Raw genomic sequence first — 17865 nt, 5'->3', positions numbered from 1 at the left:
CACCAACATAAACAACCTCAACAATCACCAACATGAACACACCCAAAATCACCAACATAAAAACCCACTACAATCACCGACACATATCCAGCATTAACACCAACAACAATCACCTTTTGCTTAATTACATAATCAAGTTGTAATATTTTTTGGTTCCCTGTAGATATCCATATTCAGCTGGGATATTAATAATGTTGCTGTTGTTACACTTGATGAAATACTTCCGAAGTTGCTATAGTGTTAATATCAACTGATGAAACTCTTGCCCTTGATCAAGTGTTCTCCATCACTGAGTATTGCTAGGAGCTCTCTCTCCTACCTATCATTATCTCACTAGTATTTTCTTGATTTCTCATAGATTATCTGGCTGTTGACCAGTAAACTGATAAGACTCTTACCTTGACACAGTGTTCTCTGTCTCTGAGTGTTACTAGGAGCTCCTTCCCCTCCCTGTCCTTCTCTCACTAGTATTATCTTGATTTCTCATAGATTATCTGGCTGTAGACCAGTAAACTGATAAGACTCTTACCTTGACACATTATTCTCTGTCTCTGAGTGCTGCTAGGAGCTTCTCCAATGAACTCAAAATGAACATCTCACCATACACCAGTAAACTGCTGAAATTCTAAAAAAAAATTCTTAATACTAACCATTAGGCATTAGCGAGATGGTTTCCATAAGCTCAGTACCACTGACGGAGCAAGTCACTTGCATGGCTGTCTCTAATGTTATTTCCACAACCTTTGTTTGGTTATAACTTCTTGCATCTTCATCAGCAGTAAGTAATGTACCAATAGGACTCAGTACCAAGTCACTCTGTGCTACCAGAGGGTTCCTAATAACAGTACAGGTCACTTTAGCTGCTTGTCCAGAGTTCACTCTGACATATGTTAGGATGATGTTCCCTGCACCATTGTCTGGAATAAAGAAAGTATTTCTGTGAAAATGTTTTCTTATGATGTCATCACTATGCTTAAATACCAGGCGACATGCAGCAGTGACTGTGCTACATTCATCTTGAATACCTACAGGACCAAATGTGTTTTCCTAACTTTTGCTACAAAAACAATTTTGCTCTTATTACCCAATTGTTCCTGTGATGCCACAGGCAGGGACGGAAGGAGGGTAGGAGAGCACAAGCTCCATCAAAATTAAAATTCTGCACAATAGAGTATGCTGGAACACATGGGGGGAGGGACAGAAATTCAAGTGCAAATGTTAAACCAGAGACAAGCGCAGACAAGGATGTATTTAGACGGATAGTGACAGAGTAGATATGCTTACAAGTTAGCATAGCCAAAGTTAGGCCTAAGTTAGGCTTAGTTTGCAGTAGACTAGATAGTCAATATCAAAGACTGTTACTCAATGCCAGTTGAAATTTGTGAAGGATCCTCAGCCCTAGTATCGTGCATACAGAGCTAAAAATCCGCTGACCAAACTGCATTTTCTTGATGTACAATTTGTTGCAGATGGCACATGTTACTTTTCTTAACAATGGTAGCATCTTTTTGGTACGCTACACTCACGACAGGGATATACTACCCCTGTGCCATCAGGATATGAAGGCAAGCTTGAGTTCTCATATTTGACATGTTAGATTTGGACATAGATAGGGTTAAACAAATCTGTTACGAGTAGCTTGACCTTAAACATTCTTCCATTTAATTATAATATTTGAAATATAATTTTTCTATAATTGTCTTACCATACATCAATATATCCAGTACCCTCACAGTAGGAGTTTAAAAACAGAAGTATCATATTTTTCAGTAACTTTTCATAGATAAGAGCACTATATCATCATACAGGTTAATACATAAACTACATACTACCATAAACCAGAGTATGAAAGTAACATACCCCTTCATACCCCTGTTCCCATTTTGATGTCAAGTTACTAAGATAAATGAAGATCATTGCTGGCATGTTATCTATCAAGCAGTAATCATCTGCTTGTACTAGTTACCTTGATTACACGCTATCCCAGTCCAGGGTACAGCACACCCATTGGCACAGTTAGCCTCAACTTCACTGCATGCATCCTCTCCACCAGAACAGGAGCAGGTTAGGTTGCAGAAGTCACCATAATAACCAACAGGACATGGGCCATCTACCACTAATAGAATTAGCAGTAATATACTTGAAGCGGTTATTAAATTTAAGGAAGTCACTGGTAACACCAATATGACAATTACCTGGTACTTTTAATGATATTTTACCAAGTTATAGAATACTAAACTACTGAGACAACGCATCAGGTCTTTAACATTAAATAGAATACAATTAATTTCAATGCTTTGTGCCATATTTAGACGAAGAAATATTTAAAACTTAAATATAAGTACTATGCAACCCATTGATGATGTTGCAGGTTTCATCCCAAAACTTGGGTAACATGACCAGTTTGAAATCAATGTCATCACTATGGTTCCACAAGTTTGAAATACATGAGTCTTTAATTTTACTGACCCATGACATTTAAAACATGATGTAGGTAAAACCTTAACATTCATTCAAACAATGCATTCAAACAGTCAATACTTTCTCATGGTTACAACAAAATCCAGCTAATTTGTATTGGCATGACCATATAATACTAAATTTAAGATATCTTAATGGGCAATCAATTTGAGTCTAAGCAATTTCCTTGACTTGAAAAAAGTCAACCAAACATTTTAGGTCATTGCCGTACCAGGGAGTTAAAATATATGGCTTGTAGCATTACAGTCGTACTAAAGAATTAGACAAACTACCTCTGTAGCCTCAAGAGCAGCAGCTTTTTCTACGTTCAAATGTATCGTTTAAGTAGCAGAATTTAGTTATGGTGATCAAGTCGCTTTTAAAATTTCTTGTCACACACTTGTAAAACCTCTAACTGGTCGAAAGGTGTCTGCAATAATACATGTATACTACACTGTTCTGCACAGCCTGCAGTTGTTTGTTGTGTATGAAGTTAATGTATATTGTTTTGTTGCCAGAAATTCTGATCAGCTATTGATCACACTTGATTAAAGTGAGAAATGTGTGTGTTCCAGAGATTATCTGTGCTCATTATAATCTCACTAGGCAATGACAGTTACCAACATATAGCACTAATGACATAATGAAAATACTTACATTGACAGTTTGTTCCTCTCCAGCCATCCTCGCATTGGTTATTTCCACACACACCTGTGTCTAAAGCACAGAGAGCGTTATCAGCACAATGACACTCCTGTTTACAGTTAGCACCAAACTTCCCTGTTTCACACTCTGGAAAGAATTGAAGAAGGTAAAATGTAAGTCATGACATTGCTGATGAAGTACTGAAACATGGTTGTGATATCAGAAAACTAAAAAGCACACATTCCAGATATGATCTACACTACTAAAATAATCTTTCTAAGAGACCTGTAATGTGCAAAGTGATAGAATGTATTCTATCAATGAAAGTCAACAAACTTTCTACAAGGTACAGTACCTAGTCAGAAAAGTGACATTTCTTTCAATTTTACAGAATGGATAATTGGATGATCTCCCCTTATTTCAAATATCAGGAAGCTGTCTCTACCAAAAACAGAAGCCACAAATGGAGTCTATTGAATGATGACACCACTAACACCATTGAAATTATCGTCAGCATTGAAAGATAAAAAGCCGCTTTACGACTCGTTAAAAAATGCAATGCTACCGCCAATATGAATGTAATATCTTCCTTGGGCAGCTTTTTCAAATAAAATATAAAGAGCAAATTCACAGTCAGGACCAAAATTTCATATGACGTTTCAACAACAAAGAAACCACATCAGAAAAAAAAAACTACTTACAGTGTATATATTAAGTAGTATGACATGTATGTTCATATCTAGCTTAATATAACCTAACTTGATGTTCATATGCCAAAAGTGTTGTTAACAACTGTGCAGCTCACACATGTTTTACTAATATGATTAACACTACTGTTCCCAAATTGAAACATACATCAGGAAAATAATTTAAACATGATAAAAAAGAAAGGAAGACCTCATCGTTATAGAGTCTGTATCTACAGCCTATCATTTACTCTAAGCAATTGTATTGGTGACTATTCTAATCGACTCAACAACCTGTTTGTTAAACTTTCTTATAAACAAAGTAGTATTGATACCTTCTGTACAGTTTAGTCCTTTATAGCCAGCAGGACAGAAACAGCCAAGAGGATCAGGATAACAGATGATTGCACCCTGACATCCATCAGCATGGTCATCACCAGAATCATCACATTTATACTCAGCATTCTGACCAAAGACATTCCTGCCATGAACTGGTGATGATAACATGATACAAGGATTAATAATGATCAAGGTAACACTGGCAACAGTCAGATTGGACAGTGACACAAATAGTGACACAATCTGACCAAGACATTCCTGACATGAATTATTGATGAAAATATGAATGTATTTATGTATTCTAGATCCTCCTGTAAGCAGGAACTTGCAAAGAAGCCATCATTGGCTTATCAAAGCCTCAAGCTGACCGAAGTCAATCTCTTAGATTCATATTTAACGTCCATGATTATGAATTGTCAATGGTCAACAACTCTGCGACTGGACGACAAACATTAACCTTAGAGTGACTCAAACTCTCGACCTTATGATTGACAGGCACCGGCGTTAACCACTGAGTTAACACTCCTCTCGCATTTGTAATGTGGCAAATATCCCCTGCAGCTTGGTAGAGATGGTACTATCGTTGCCCCTGGGGAAAATTATTTGGTAGGCTATTTCTGAAGCCTAAATCCAAGAAGCTCTACTCATATATATATGATTAAAGCATTCTATTGATTAGGAGATGATTTATTCTCTCCCTGATACAATTATAAGTTCAACTAAATGCTGTAAAATTACTTGATGATATTGATTCGAAACAAGCAAATATGTATATATGGCGGTAATATTGATCGTGAGCACTGGTGGTGGGAAGCCAACCCAAGTTAGCAAGACAATTGTGCGAGAGCATTGAGGTCTTTAACGTTTTACTTCCAAGCTATAATGGGAGCCAATGAGCAGAATACCTCACCAGTTAAATGAGTAAGATCAGAATTTTTCACCAGTTGAGCATAGTGCAGTGTTATATTGTTTTAGTTTTGCTGTGTCACCACGAGTTGTATTTGAACACTGTCAATTATTATTAACTTAGTGTGAAAGAGATGTACTGTGTTCATCATACAGATTGGTTTGTATTCAGAGCTTTCACGTTCACTAGTATTGCTTTTTTGGTTATTGTATTTTCTTCAATGTATTTCACACTATTTTTGTGTAAGTGTGATTATCTGTAATATTACTGCTTTGGCTGAGACTGTTGCCCCTGGTGTGTAAGAAGTTTTGAATTTCATTTTGAAGATTCCTTGCAATATATTTTCATGTGTCCAAATTTGACCAAAGAGATTGTTTATTGTGTTTTGTCTGTTGACCTCCTGAATGACTGTCATTTTCTCCTGCAAACCTTGTCTGGCAGAGGCGAAGGTACTTAAATCTGTAATATCTCTCGCTATCTGCGTTTTGCTTCACTAATAAGCAATTAAGTTAGAATTAATGTTGACAAGATTTCTGACAACAAATACCAGATCGGTGACACAAACTGGCCAGAGACATGTTACCATCAACAGCTGATAAGATTGAGGTTAATTCAAAATTAATACTTAAAATACAAGTGAATGTCTCTTCATGTTGATATTATTTCCTTCCTCCAGCTGATGATCAAACTTGAATTAGTACAATTAATCTTAGTAAACCATAACAAACATTGAGAGCATCTAGTTACATGTTTAGTGATTGATTGATAATGGTATCATCCCTAACATTTCTTTACTACAAGAGGTGAAAATGAAGAGCACATTATTAATCAGTGTTGATTCAGCAATTCTTCGCTAAGTACTGCCTGAGGGTGAAGGTTAACAGGAACATTAACATTAACAGGAAAATCATGCATTGTTAATTGTTAAGACAATTTAGCTAAAAAACTTACTATTTTCACAATTGTTTCCACTGAATCCAGGAGGACAAAGACACAGACCAGTTAAATCTGAGCAAACTCCTCCGTTGATACAAGGTTCACATGTATTAGTACAGTCAGGTGGACTCCACATGTTCTCTGGACATTCTTAAATGTAAAGGAGTGAAAAATATATCAGTAGCATTGATGAATCAATTTGCAGAGATTAATTTAGTGCATACATTTTGTACCTTGTTGTTTTCATACATTTTGTTCTTTGTGTAGTATTGGAAATACAAAGAATTTTCAGACCAAATCTTTAACAGACAACATGGTATCCTTTATGCAATACAAAGTTTCTCCAGACCTTAGCATGTTATTCACGATGTACAGAAAAGTGTTATTGTATCCACTGTATTTAAACATATATCATTCTATCCTTGATGTAATACAAATGTTCTAGCTACCATAGTAATCCAAACATAAGACATTCTGTGCATGATGTAATGCAAAGGTTATACAGATCAATTCATAAACATCATATCCTCCATATAATACAATGCCTCTACTGAAAAATCATAAAACATAAATCATGCTATCCTTGGTGCAATGCAAAGGTTCTATACAGACCAAAATTTAACAATACAACATGCTATTCTTGAATTATTGAAAGGTTCTACAGACCAAAGCTATTTTAAACATACAATGTGTAATACAAAGACTCTTCAGACCAAATCTTAAACACATATAACATGGTATCCTTGATGTAATACAAAGTTTCTACAGACAAAATTTATTTAAACCTACAACATCGTATGTGATATGAAACCTAAACAGATCTAAACATACATCATGCTAGCCTTGATGTAATACAAAGGTTCTAGCTACCAAATTTATCCAAACATAGGACATTATGTACATGATGTAAAACAAAGGTTCTAAAGATCAATCCATAAACATTCTACACTCCATATAATAAAAAGACTACTGAAGAAACCTAAATCATGCTATCCTTGGTGCAATGTAAAGGTTCTATACCAACCAAAATTTAAACATGCAACATGCTATCCTTGATTTAATTTAAAGGTATTACACACCAAAGCTATATAAACATACAACATGCTTTTATTCATGTAATGCATAGACTCTTCGGACAAAATCTTAAACATAAAACATGTTATCCTTGATTTGATGCAAAGGGTCGAAATACCCAATCTTAATCAACAACAACAAACTATCCTTGATTTAGTTAAAAGACTCGACAGACAGACCAAAGCTTTCCAAACATGCATGTTATTATTATTTGTGTAATGCAATGGCTCAACAGACCAAATGTTAAACATACAACATGCTATCCTTGATTTTATGCACATCTTAAGGTGCTACAAACCAAATTTAAATAATTTGCTAACAATATGATTTTGTTAACATTCTTCTACCCAGTCAGCCTTTTACCCTGACATTGTGCTGATTACTTTATCTAGTTATAATTGGGTATCTGTATGATCCAAAAGAGATCCAATTTATATATTAGATCTTGAAATCATGTTAGGAGCAAGGGATAACATACACAAATTCACGTATACACATGTTATTTGGATTGCATAACTTAATGAATGTTTTCTGAACCAAAACTGAGTAAACGAGATATGTACATTTAAAGAATTGTGTCAGTCATGAAGATGTCAGTATACTCAACAGTCAGTCTAAACTGTTTGCCTATATACACACTTTAGTTATATCAGTATCTCATCCTATACTACATTCTTACATGAAATACTTCACACAATGTATCATCAAGTAATTTTACAGCATTTAATTGATCTTTTAATTTTATCACAGAGAGAATAAGTTATTTTTTAATCAACAGAATGTTTGAATCATATACTTGAGTGGAGCTTCTTGGATTTAGGCTTCCGAAGTAGCCTTCCAAATGATTTTTCCCAGGGGCAACAATAGTACCATCTCTACCAAGAAGCAGGCGATATTCTCCACATTACAATACACACACACATACCATCACCATCCATAGACTCCTTTCACCTCAGTTCAGCAAGAAATTATACAAAAACGAGAACAAAGAGAGTTATATGTTTTAGATTTTAGTGGCACTACAACATCAGAGATTAACGAAAGCGCTAACATGATTTTTCTAAGCGTTCTACACAACGTTTTCACAATTATTCCTGTCATTTAAGCCATTGAAGATGCTTGGGATAGTGTCTCCTTTAGAAACTGGATTTTATTTTATTAAATATCCATTCAGTGTTATAAGTATAGAAATGAGGAATACTACATTGGATAGTACACACAAGCATGAAAGTCAAAAGAAATACCCACCTCTGACAATCACATTCATGATGGCATGGACTTGATTATTGTATTGACCACTTTCCTGGCTCTCAAAGACAACAGATTTCAAAGCACTAACATCACCACAAGATGTCTTTCCCACGCAAGAGCTGCCTGTTGACCCGTCTGGATGCAACACACCATCTCTCCTCCAACGAAGCCTTGCTGTATCTACGCTTGACTCAACCATGACAGTCACGCTATCGCCCATTGATGCACCAGTGGAATATTCCAAAGCTTTAATAGTTGCTGAGAAGAAATTAAGACTGTTAGGTAGTGATACCAGCACACAGTCTGTTGTAGTTACAAATTTTTGTAACTATTATTTTGCTGCAATTATTGCCATGTACATTGGTAAATCTGTCTTCAATCTCAAAAATGTGTGTCTTCAATTTTTGATTATTTTAGTTTAAGTACTTGCTTAATGATCAGGCAACAAAAATTGAAACAGGTATGCAGATGAACTTGTGTGGGTACTTGTCTGTGTGTGTGCATCAAGAAAAAGTTTCACAAATTCATTCTAAAGATTAAGATCAATGAAGTTTAACAGTTGGTAGGTGTATGCCCTGAATGGGTTGTTAGACCTCACACACTCAAAAGTCAACATTTAAACTACCAAACAGAAATACACAAAATGCATTCAGGTTGCAATAACATAACAAGTTTTTAAGAATCTGATATAATGATGATAAATTCCTTCTTCAGATATGCTTTCACAATTTCATAGTGATCTTGTGATATGTTTTATTTACATGAGATGCAAGCACATTTCCATTCTAGAGATACCATGTTTGCAAGGTTTTCAGATTAGACCTTTGCTGACCTCACATGACCATTGAACTCCGTAATAAACAGCAAGCTATTTTTAATTCTATATAGGGAATGCATGTATTGTTTGATACCCTTCCAAGGATCAATTTCTGTAATATACATTGTTTCTAACGAGGCATGAGGCACACAGAAACAAAAACAATCCATATAAAATTGAGACTGAAACCATAACTATGTGTGTGGTCCTACCAATATCAATAGTGATTAAAACCCTCAAACCCATGTACAGAATAATACTCAAAGTTTATATCATATTAATCAATGTAAACTGTCAACGGTCACAAAGGAGCTCGTCAAAGGCTAAACTTGACCAACTTTGTAGAAAGAAAAGGTGCATTGTGAACTTCTCCTCAACTGCAAGGTTGACAGAATTCATACTTGCAGATGTATGCATGCAAGTGGTTGCCTCAATGTGTTATGATGTCATAGTGTGAAATATAAGAAGTCAAAGGTCATTGGAACTGAAAAGCATTATGATCGGATCATGGCAAAATAACTAAAGAACCTACGGTAAACCATTACAAGATCTCATGGCAACAAAGAACTCTTCCCTTCCTTCCCGCCTCCCACCCCACCCCTCACCAGCCAGACAATATCCCCAATTCGAGCACCAATGGACCGTAGCTTACTGAACTGACAGGCATCAATGGAGTTACGTTGCAGTTTTAGCAAACAAGGATAGCATATGTATGGCATATAATAACTAATGCATGCCTATATATGGACATATCTTGTAGAACAATCATATATATTTCATTACATCATCAAATCTGATGACACGTTTGGAGAACAATAGATTGGAGGATTCTTTAATCATTCACAGCGGTATTTAATTAGCTTTCCTCAGTGATGTAATGCATAGTCAATAACTTCCATGACATATCTACAAGGCTTTACTGTGAGTGATATTCGTGTATAAAGTATATCCTTCTCTACATGAAGGTGGTAGCTTTCCCTTGCATGATGGTTTATGTAAAGATGGGTGATTTGTCTTATAGACTTCTTCAAACAGTTAATCTGCACTGTGTCAATAGCAAGGTATGGGTTCAACATCTTGTCCTATTGTATGGTCCTGTCCCTCATACTAATTTGTTTCACTTCACATATACCCTCACATACCTGCTTCATTTGTCACTAAGACCCTCCATGCAACAGCTGGGCTTCCAACATCTGTTACCGTGATGGTGTAGATACCAGTCCTTGCAGCTGTCTCCATGGTAGTAGGTAGGGTAAGAGTAGCAGGTTCACAGCTGCTGATGTTTTCCAATGCTTCATCTGGTACTCTAGGACTATTGAGAGTAAACATATAACCTGGAGAATCTGCCCCATCTGGAAGACGCACTGCTTTATCAAATGTTACATTGGCTGTTTGGGAACCACCTGTGTATACTTCAATGGTAGTTGGATTTGTTGTGGTTGCTACAGGACTCCTTACAACAGCAACATACTGAGGATTAGACTCATCTGGTAACAGGAAATAACATGTCACATGCTTAACAATTTCAAAAAGACTGCAGGAGACTCTGAGCCAACAAGCTTCAATGAATTAGAGATGAATAATGATAATTATGACTAGAATTATCAAATATTGTGGAGAAATATCACCATATATAACCATCCATATGACACCATTACTTGTGACTATCGAATAAATATGATTTGAATCACAAAAACTGCAACTGTGGAATCATAGCTATCACTTTCCAAGTTGAGGATATAGTCTAGCTTGGTAATACTAACTAATATGGCCATTGCATAGTCAAAACAATACAAACTATTAACACTGTATGATAAACACACACATGCTGATATCTGTCAAGGCAGCATGTCTTTTGTGTTTTGACCAGTTCCCCAGCTAAGATCACATCATTGATATTCTGAGGAATATTCACAGGAACAACCCTTTGGCAAAAAATGAGCAATGATAGTTTTGTTTATCAACAATCAATTGAGTCAATACACAGGCTTGTGTAGTGCAACCCTTATTGTTTCATTAAGATTGCACCGACTAGAAGTTAGATTTTCCCCTCCCTGTGATAGATTCCCCCTACAAATTCTTGGTGTCATTGAGTTCGATAGCCTGTCATTTCATTGCAGGATGTTGGCATGACAATACCTTTATTCTTGGAATGACATTGCTTTGTTCTCCATGTGAACCAAGAAGAGTACAAAGAATACAAGGGCTAAGCTTTTCCCAGAAGATAGAGATCTTCTGCACATAGGTGACCATTGTGTGCCCCTCTTGTTTATGAGCTCATTTCCTGTGACTACCATCACTAAGTTGTTTACACCTGGTGTTTTAGTTGTTGTTAAGTATGATGTTACTGTGTCCCCCATAACAGTACGCTGATCATCTGTATCCCCTATATTTGAGCTGGGCAGGGAGTTGTGTTATCTTAGGATACTCTTTCCCTTGGCTCTATAAGAAGGCCAGTTTACCAGTGATCTGTGCCGCTCACTAGATAGTCTTAGTCACTCGTAATTGGTACAGACTCCATCTGACCAGACTGTTAAACCCAGAGAATGCTTAGGGCCTACAGCCTGACAAAGGTGTTAGTTGTCATGGCAACCTGTGATATAAGTCAGTAGTTTCATGTGCATGGGTTGAAGTAGTCAGTGTGCTAGCAGAGGAATTTCCCTGTTAATGTATTATTGTACATTTGGCACGTTCATATTAAAGTTGATGTTTATGCTTGTTGTTATTAAGCCCCATTATTATTGATTATATTGAAATTTTAACTTCCCTTACATGAAAGTTGGTATGCACACTGTGCGTTATTTGCGCACATATTGTATGTAAGGCTAAATATGCATAAAAAAAATCTTTGGGCGTAAACGCTTCTTTCGCCCAAAATATGCACAACTTACGCTCTTCAGATGCTGTGTCCGTAAATATCAAGTGCATCATCAGTTACATCATCATCAAAATAAGGATTTGCAATATGTTAATGAGCTTAAATCGATAGAAGTCAGCTTAAGCTGCTAGAAACTGCTAAAAGTCAAAGGAAATTGACTTCTACCATTTTAATTTGACACATCATCCATTTAAACTGGTAGATGTCGATTTAAATTGACATATACCGATTTGTTTTACGTATCATCCATTTCAATAAGTATATGTCAGTTCAAATTGGTATATGATGATTTTGAACTGGTTAAAGTCGAATTCAATTGGTATATGTTGATTTAAAATGACAACCACCAATGTAATTTGACATCAATTTAATCTTGTAGCTGTCGAATTTAAATCAATATGTCGAATTAAACTGGTAAACAAAAATTTAAATCGACATCTACCAGTCTTAATCGCTGTCAATTTTAATCGGTAAGAGTCAATTTAAGCTGCTATAAAATGGTAAAAATCAAAGAAAATTGGTATATGTCAATTTAAAATTGGTATGTTTCGATTCCTACGATTTGAGACTCATGCCCAGCCAGATCGTGAGCAAATGTGTATTGGGGACTTTTCATTATGTCATGAAGTGCATATTTCGGACTTGTCTTGGAATTTCTTGTCAATTAACTGTTATTCTTGATGAGTGTAGTGTGTACTGTACAGTACTGTGGCCGAAGTGAATTGTATGCATGTCCTGGACTCTGTAATTGCAATGAGAGGTGAGATATCAATGGACTGTTTAAAAGTGATTCAATGCTTCTATGGGGTGTATACTAACTAAACAGGAACCAGTGCTTCCCACCAATGGAGAACAAGGTCATTCGTCATTGCTGTTCTTTGTCAAGCGACAAATTTAAACAAGTTCTGTTTCCCTGAAATATGACCCTTACCCATCTCTCTTCCTCTATACAGTAATTGTCTTTAGAAACAACATAACAACCTATGCATAACCAAGACTGGACTGGATAAACGTTAGAGGTGAACAATGTATGAATGTCTTATATACATATTTAGCTTTAAAGGTGAACAATGTATCTATGTTTTATGTACATATTTGACTTAAAATGCATATTCACTTGAAGTGTGTATTAGCCAGCAGGTTGTGCATATTGGCTGTATCATGTAGTATTGTTTCATTTTGTTTACGCATAGAATACTCAAACAGCAGTTTCACACGAGTAAATGGTGCCTCCATGTGCGTTTAATGTACATATTTATGTGCATATTTATTGCAATGCGCATTTCCTTTGGGCATTTTTTAAACCTGAAGTGAGTATTCATACTGTTTGAAGTGCATTTTATCCAACAGGTTGCGCACATTGATGGCATTTTCATGTGCGATTTGTAAAAATGCACGTGTAGTGAAGTGAATAAACAGAAGTAAACTTTTGTGTTAGGAAATTAGGCCACTCACCTGACACCCCTCAGCCATCTAGGATGATGCAGCCATCACCAGTAGAACTTATTCATAATTAATTTGCATGAAGAAAAGTAATGGCTGTTAAATCAATATTGCCATTATCCATCAATACAGATAAATCCATTCTCCAATAACTGTTCAGTTACCAGCATATAGCAGTAATGACATGAAAATACATACATTGACAGTTTGTTCCTCTCCAGCCATCCTCACATTGGTTGTTTTCACACACACCTGTGTCTAAAGCACACAGAGTGTTATCTGCACAATGACACTCATGTTTACAGTTAGCACCAAACTTCCCTCTCTCACACTCTGGAAAGAATTGAAGAAGGTAAAATGTAAGTCATGACATTGCTGATGAAGTACTGACACATGGTTGTGATGTCAGAAAACTAAAGAGCACACATTACAGATATGATCTACACTGCTAAAATAATCTTTCTGAGAGACCTGTAATGTGCAAAGTGATAGAATGTATACTATCAATGAAAGTCAACAAACTTCCTACAAGGTACAGCACCTAGACATAAAATTGACATTTCTTCCAATTTTACAGAATGGAAAATTGGATGATCTCCCTTATTTCAAATATCAGGAAGCTGTCTCTACCAAAACCAGAAGCCACAAATGGAGTATATTGAATGATGACACCACTAACACCATTGAAACTATTGTCAGAATTGAAAGATATACTGGTATATAGCTCCTTACAAATTCAGATAGAAAAGGATTAAGAAAATGCAATGTTATCACTTAACAATATGAATGTAAAAATATCTTCCTTCTGGGCAGCTTCTTTAAGTAAAAGATAAAGAGCAAATTCACTGTCAGGAACAAAATTTCAGTTTATTTATTACCATGTTTCAATAACAAAGAAACCAAATCAGAAAAAAAACTACAGTGTATAAATTAAGTAGTATGACATGTCAACACATATAGCTTACCAGATGACCTAACCTGATGTACATATGCCAAAAGTGTTATAAACAACAGGTTTTGAGAGCAGATCACACATATTATACTAATATGATTAACATTAATGTTTCCAATGTAAACATACATCAGGAAAATAATTTAAACATGATACAAATTTGATTTCAATTTCTTTAAGCAAGAAAGACCTCATCGTTATAGAGTCTGTATCTACAGCCATTCATTTTAATACTCTAAGCAATTGTATCGGTGACTATTCTAATAGACTCAACACCTGTGTATAAGTAAGTTGGCCTGACGTTTCGATCCTAGCAGGATCTGCTTCAGAGGCTAAACGACAAGTAACAGTAACAGAAGGGACAAAAACACGCAAAGAATACATAGAGGTTAATGAGCATGGTGAACACAAAGAGAAAGATGTAAGGGGACTAGTAGACAAGGGATGGAGAAAAGAAAGCAACAGGGGAAGAGGAGAGGTAAGAGATAAACAGTGGAGGGACAAAGAGAGGATAAAGAAACGGAGGAAGGGAATAAACTGGAGAAGGACAAAGACAAAAAGGTGTGGAGAAAAAAGGTGGAAGAGAGCTATGAGGAGAGGAGTGATGGGGGGAACAAGGGGACAAGGAGGGGGAGAGGAAACATAGGAAAAGTTATTCATGTCCTTCCTGAATGTTGAGCCCATGACATTATATGATGCGAAGGCATTGCATCTACAGCCTCTCTTTTGCTGATTCGTACTAGGTCAGGACGGCTACCTAAGGATTCAATCCCCTGTAGGGACATGTTGTTAATGTTATGGTTGGGAAGGTTAAAGTGTTCTCCAACTGGGGTCTCAGTCTTTATGGTGTTGACTATGGATCTGTGACCATAGAATCACACAATTACACATTCTACACAGGCTCTCTAGTGGATAAGCAGTTTGCTAACAGTTTTATTTTATTTTGAGACTCAACACCTGTTTGTTAAAAACAAAGTATTATAAAGTATTATTGATACCTTCTGTACAGTTTAGTCCTTTATAGCCAGCAGGGCAGAAACAGCCAAGAGGATCAGGATAACAGATGATTGCACCCTGACATCCATCAGCATGGTCATCACCAGAATCATCACATTTATACTCAGCATTCTGACCAAAGACATTCCTGCCATGAACTGTTCATGAAAATATGTATGTATTTATGTATATTAGATCCGCCTGCAAGCAGGAACTCGCGAAGAAGCCATCATTGGCTTATCAAAGCCTCAAGCTCACCGAAGTCAGTCTCTAAGGTTCATATTCAACGTCCATGATTATGAATTGTCAATAGTCAACAACTCTGCAACTGGACGACAAACATTAATCTTGGAGTGACTCGAATTCGGGACCTTATGATTGAAATGCACAAGCGTTAACCACTGAGCTAACACTCCACTCACCTTTGTAATATGGCGAATATGCCCTGCAGCTTGATAGGGATGGTAATATCATTGCCCCTGCGGAATTATTTTGTAGGCTATTTTGGAAGCCGAAATCCAAAAAGCTCGACTCAAATATATGATTAAAACATTTTGTAGATTGAAAGATGATTTATTCTGCCTGTGATCCAATTAAAAGTTCAACTAAATGCTGTTAAATTTCTTAGCTGCAACTGATATTGATTGGAAACAAAAAAATAGGTATATATTATATGGCAGTAATATTGATCATGAGCACTGGTGGTGGAAAGCCAACCCAAGTTAGCAAAACAAGATGTGCGAGTAAATTGAAGTCTTTGACTTTTTACTCCCAAGCTATTATGGAAGCCAATGAGCAGAATACCTCACCAGTTAAATAAGTAAGATAAGAATTTTTCACCAGTTTAGTGCAGTGTTACATCGTTTTAGTTTTGCTGTGTCACCGTGAGTTGTATTTGAACACTGTCAATTATTATTGAATTAGTGTGAAAGAGATGTACTGTGTTCATTATACAATTTGGTTTGTATTCAGAGATGTCACCAACACTAGTATTGCTGGTTATTGTATTTTCTTCTATTTATTTCACATTATTTTTGTGTAAGTGTGATTATCTGTAATATTACTGTATTGGCTGAGACTGTTGCCCCTGGTGTGTAAGAAGGTTTGAATTTCATTTTGAAGAATTTCATGTTAGCCATTTATTCCATCTGGCATCACGATTCCTTGCGATATATTTTCATTTGACCATATTTGACCAAAGAGATTGTTGATTGTGTTTTGTCTGTTGACCTTCGGAATGGCTGTCATTTTCTCCTGCAAACCTTGTCTGGCAGAGACGAAGGTACTTAAATCTGTAATATCTCTCGCTATCTGTGGTTCGCTTCACTAATAAGCAGTAAAGTTAGATTTAATGTTGACAAGATTTCTGACAACAAATACCAGATCAGTTACACAATCTGGTAAACCATAACAAACATTGAGCATCTAGTTACATGTGTATTGATTGATTGATTATGGTATCATCCCTAACATTTCTTTACTACAAGAGGTGAAAATGAAGAGTACATTATTAATCTGTGTTGATTAAGCAATTCTTCGCTAAGTACTGCTTGAGGGTGAAGGTACTTAACAGGATAATCATGCATTGTTAATTGTTAAGACAATTTAACTAAAAACTTACTATTTTCACAATTGTTTCCACTGAATCCAGGAGGACAAAGACACAGACCAGTTAAATCTGAGCAAACTCCTCCGTTGATACAAGGTTCACATGTATTAGTACAGTCAGGTGGACTCCACATATTCTCTGGACATTCTTAAATGTAAAGGAGTGAAAAATATATCAGTAGCATTGATGAATCAATTTGCAGAAATTAATTTAGTGCATACATATTGTACTTTCTTGTTTTAATATATTTTGTTCTTCTTGAAGTATTGGAAATACAAAGGTTTTTCAGACCAAATCTTTAACAGACAACATGGTATCCTTTATGCAATACAAAGTTTCTCCAGACCTTAGCATGTTATTCACGATGTATAGAAAAGTGTTATTGTATCCACTGTATTTAAACATATATCATGCTATCCCTGATGTAATACAAAGGTTCTAGCTACCAAAGTAATCCAAACATAACACATTCTGTTATGATATCATACAAAGGTTCTACAGACCAATTCATAAACATCATATCCTCCATATAATACAATGCCTCTACTGAAATAACATAAAACATAAATCATGCAAAGGTTCTATACAGACCAAAATTTAAACAAACAACATGCTATTCTTGAATTAATGAAAGTTTCTACAGACCAAAGCTATTTTAAACATACAATATGTAATACAAAGACTCTTCAGACCAAATCATAAACACATATAACATGGTATCCTTGATGTAATACAAAGTTTCTACAGACAAAATTTATTTAAACCTACAACATCGTATGTGATATGAAACCTATACAGATCTAAACATACATCATGCTAGCCTTGATGTAATACGAAGGTTCTAGCTACCAAATTTATCAAAACATAGGACA

At 35.8% G+C, this 17865-nt stretch overlaps 1 protein-coding gene across 4 annotated transcripts in view; it reads right to left on the bottom strand.

Moving 5' to 3' along the window:
* The window catches only part of LOC139955648 (receptor-type tyrosine-protein phosphatase mu-like), a 129551-nt gene that overhangs the window by 78571 nt on the left and 33115 nt on the right, over positions 1-17865 (bottom strand). For all 4 annotated transcript variants that reach the window (XM_071955154.1, XM_071955153.1, XM_071955150.1 and 1 more), the window contains exons 9-18: positions 17006-17140; positions 15387-15542; positions 13635-13769; positions 10258-10602; positions 8296-8556; positions 5989-6123; positions 4127-4282; positions 3118-3252; positions 1967-2110; positions 651-917 (exon numbers count right to left, since the gene is read on the bottom strand). In XM_071955154.1, coding sequence (XP_071811255.1) covers positions 651-917; positions 1967-2110; positions 3118-3252; positions 4127-4282; positions 5989-6123; positions 8296-8556; positions 10258-10602; positions 13635-13769; positions 15387-15542; positions 17006-17140 — 1869 coding nt within the window. The remainder of the gene's footprint in view (positions 1-650; positions 918-1966; positions 2111-3117; positions 3253-4126; positions 4283-5988; positions 6124-8295; positions 8557-10257; positions 10603-13634; positions 13770-15386; positions 15543-17005; positions 17141-17865) is intronic.

This window comes from Apostichopus japonicus, chromosome 2, assembly GCF_037975245.1.
Source record: "Apostichopus japonicus isolate 1M-3 chromosome 2, ASM3797524v1, whole genome shotgun sequence".
In the NCBI taxonomy this organism is placed as follows: Eukaryota; Metazoa; Echinodermata; class Holothuroidea; order Aspidochirotida; family Stichopodidae; genus Apostichopus; species Apostichopus japonicus.
The sequence above is the reverse complement of the archived record's forward strand: the minus strand, read 5'-3'. Positions and strand labels throughout refer to the sequence as shown.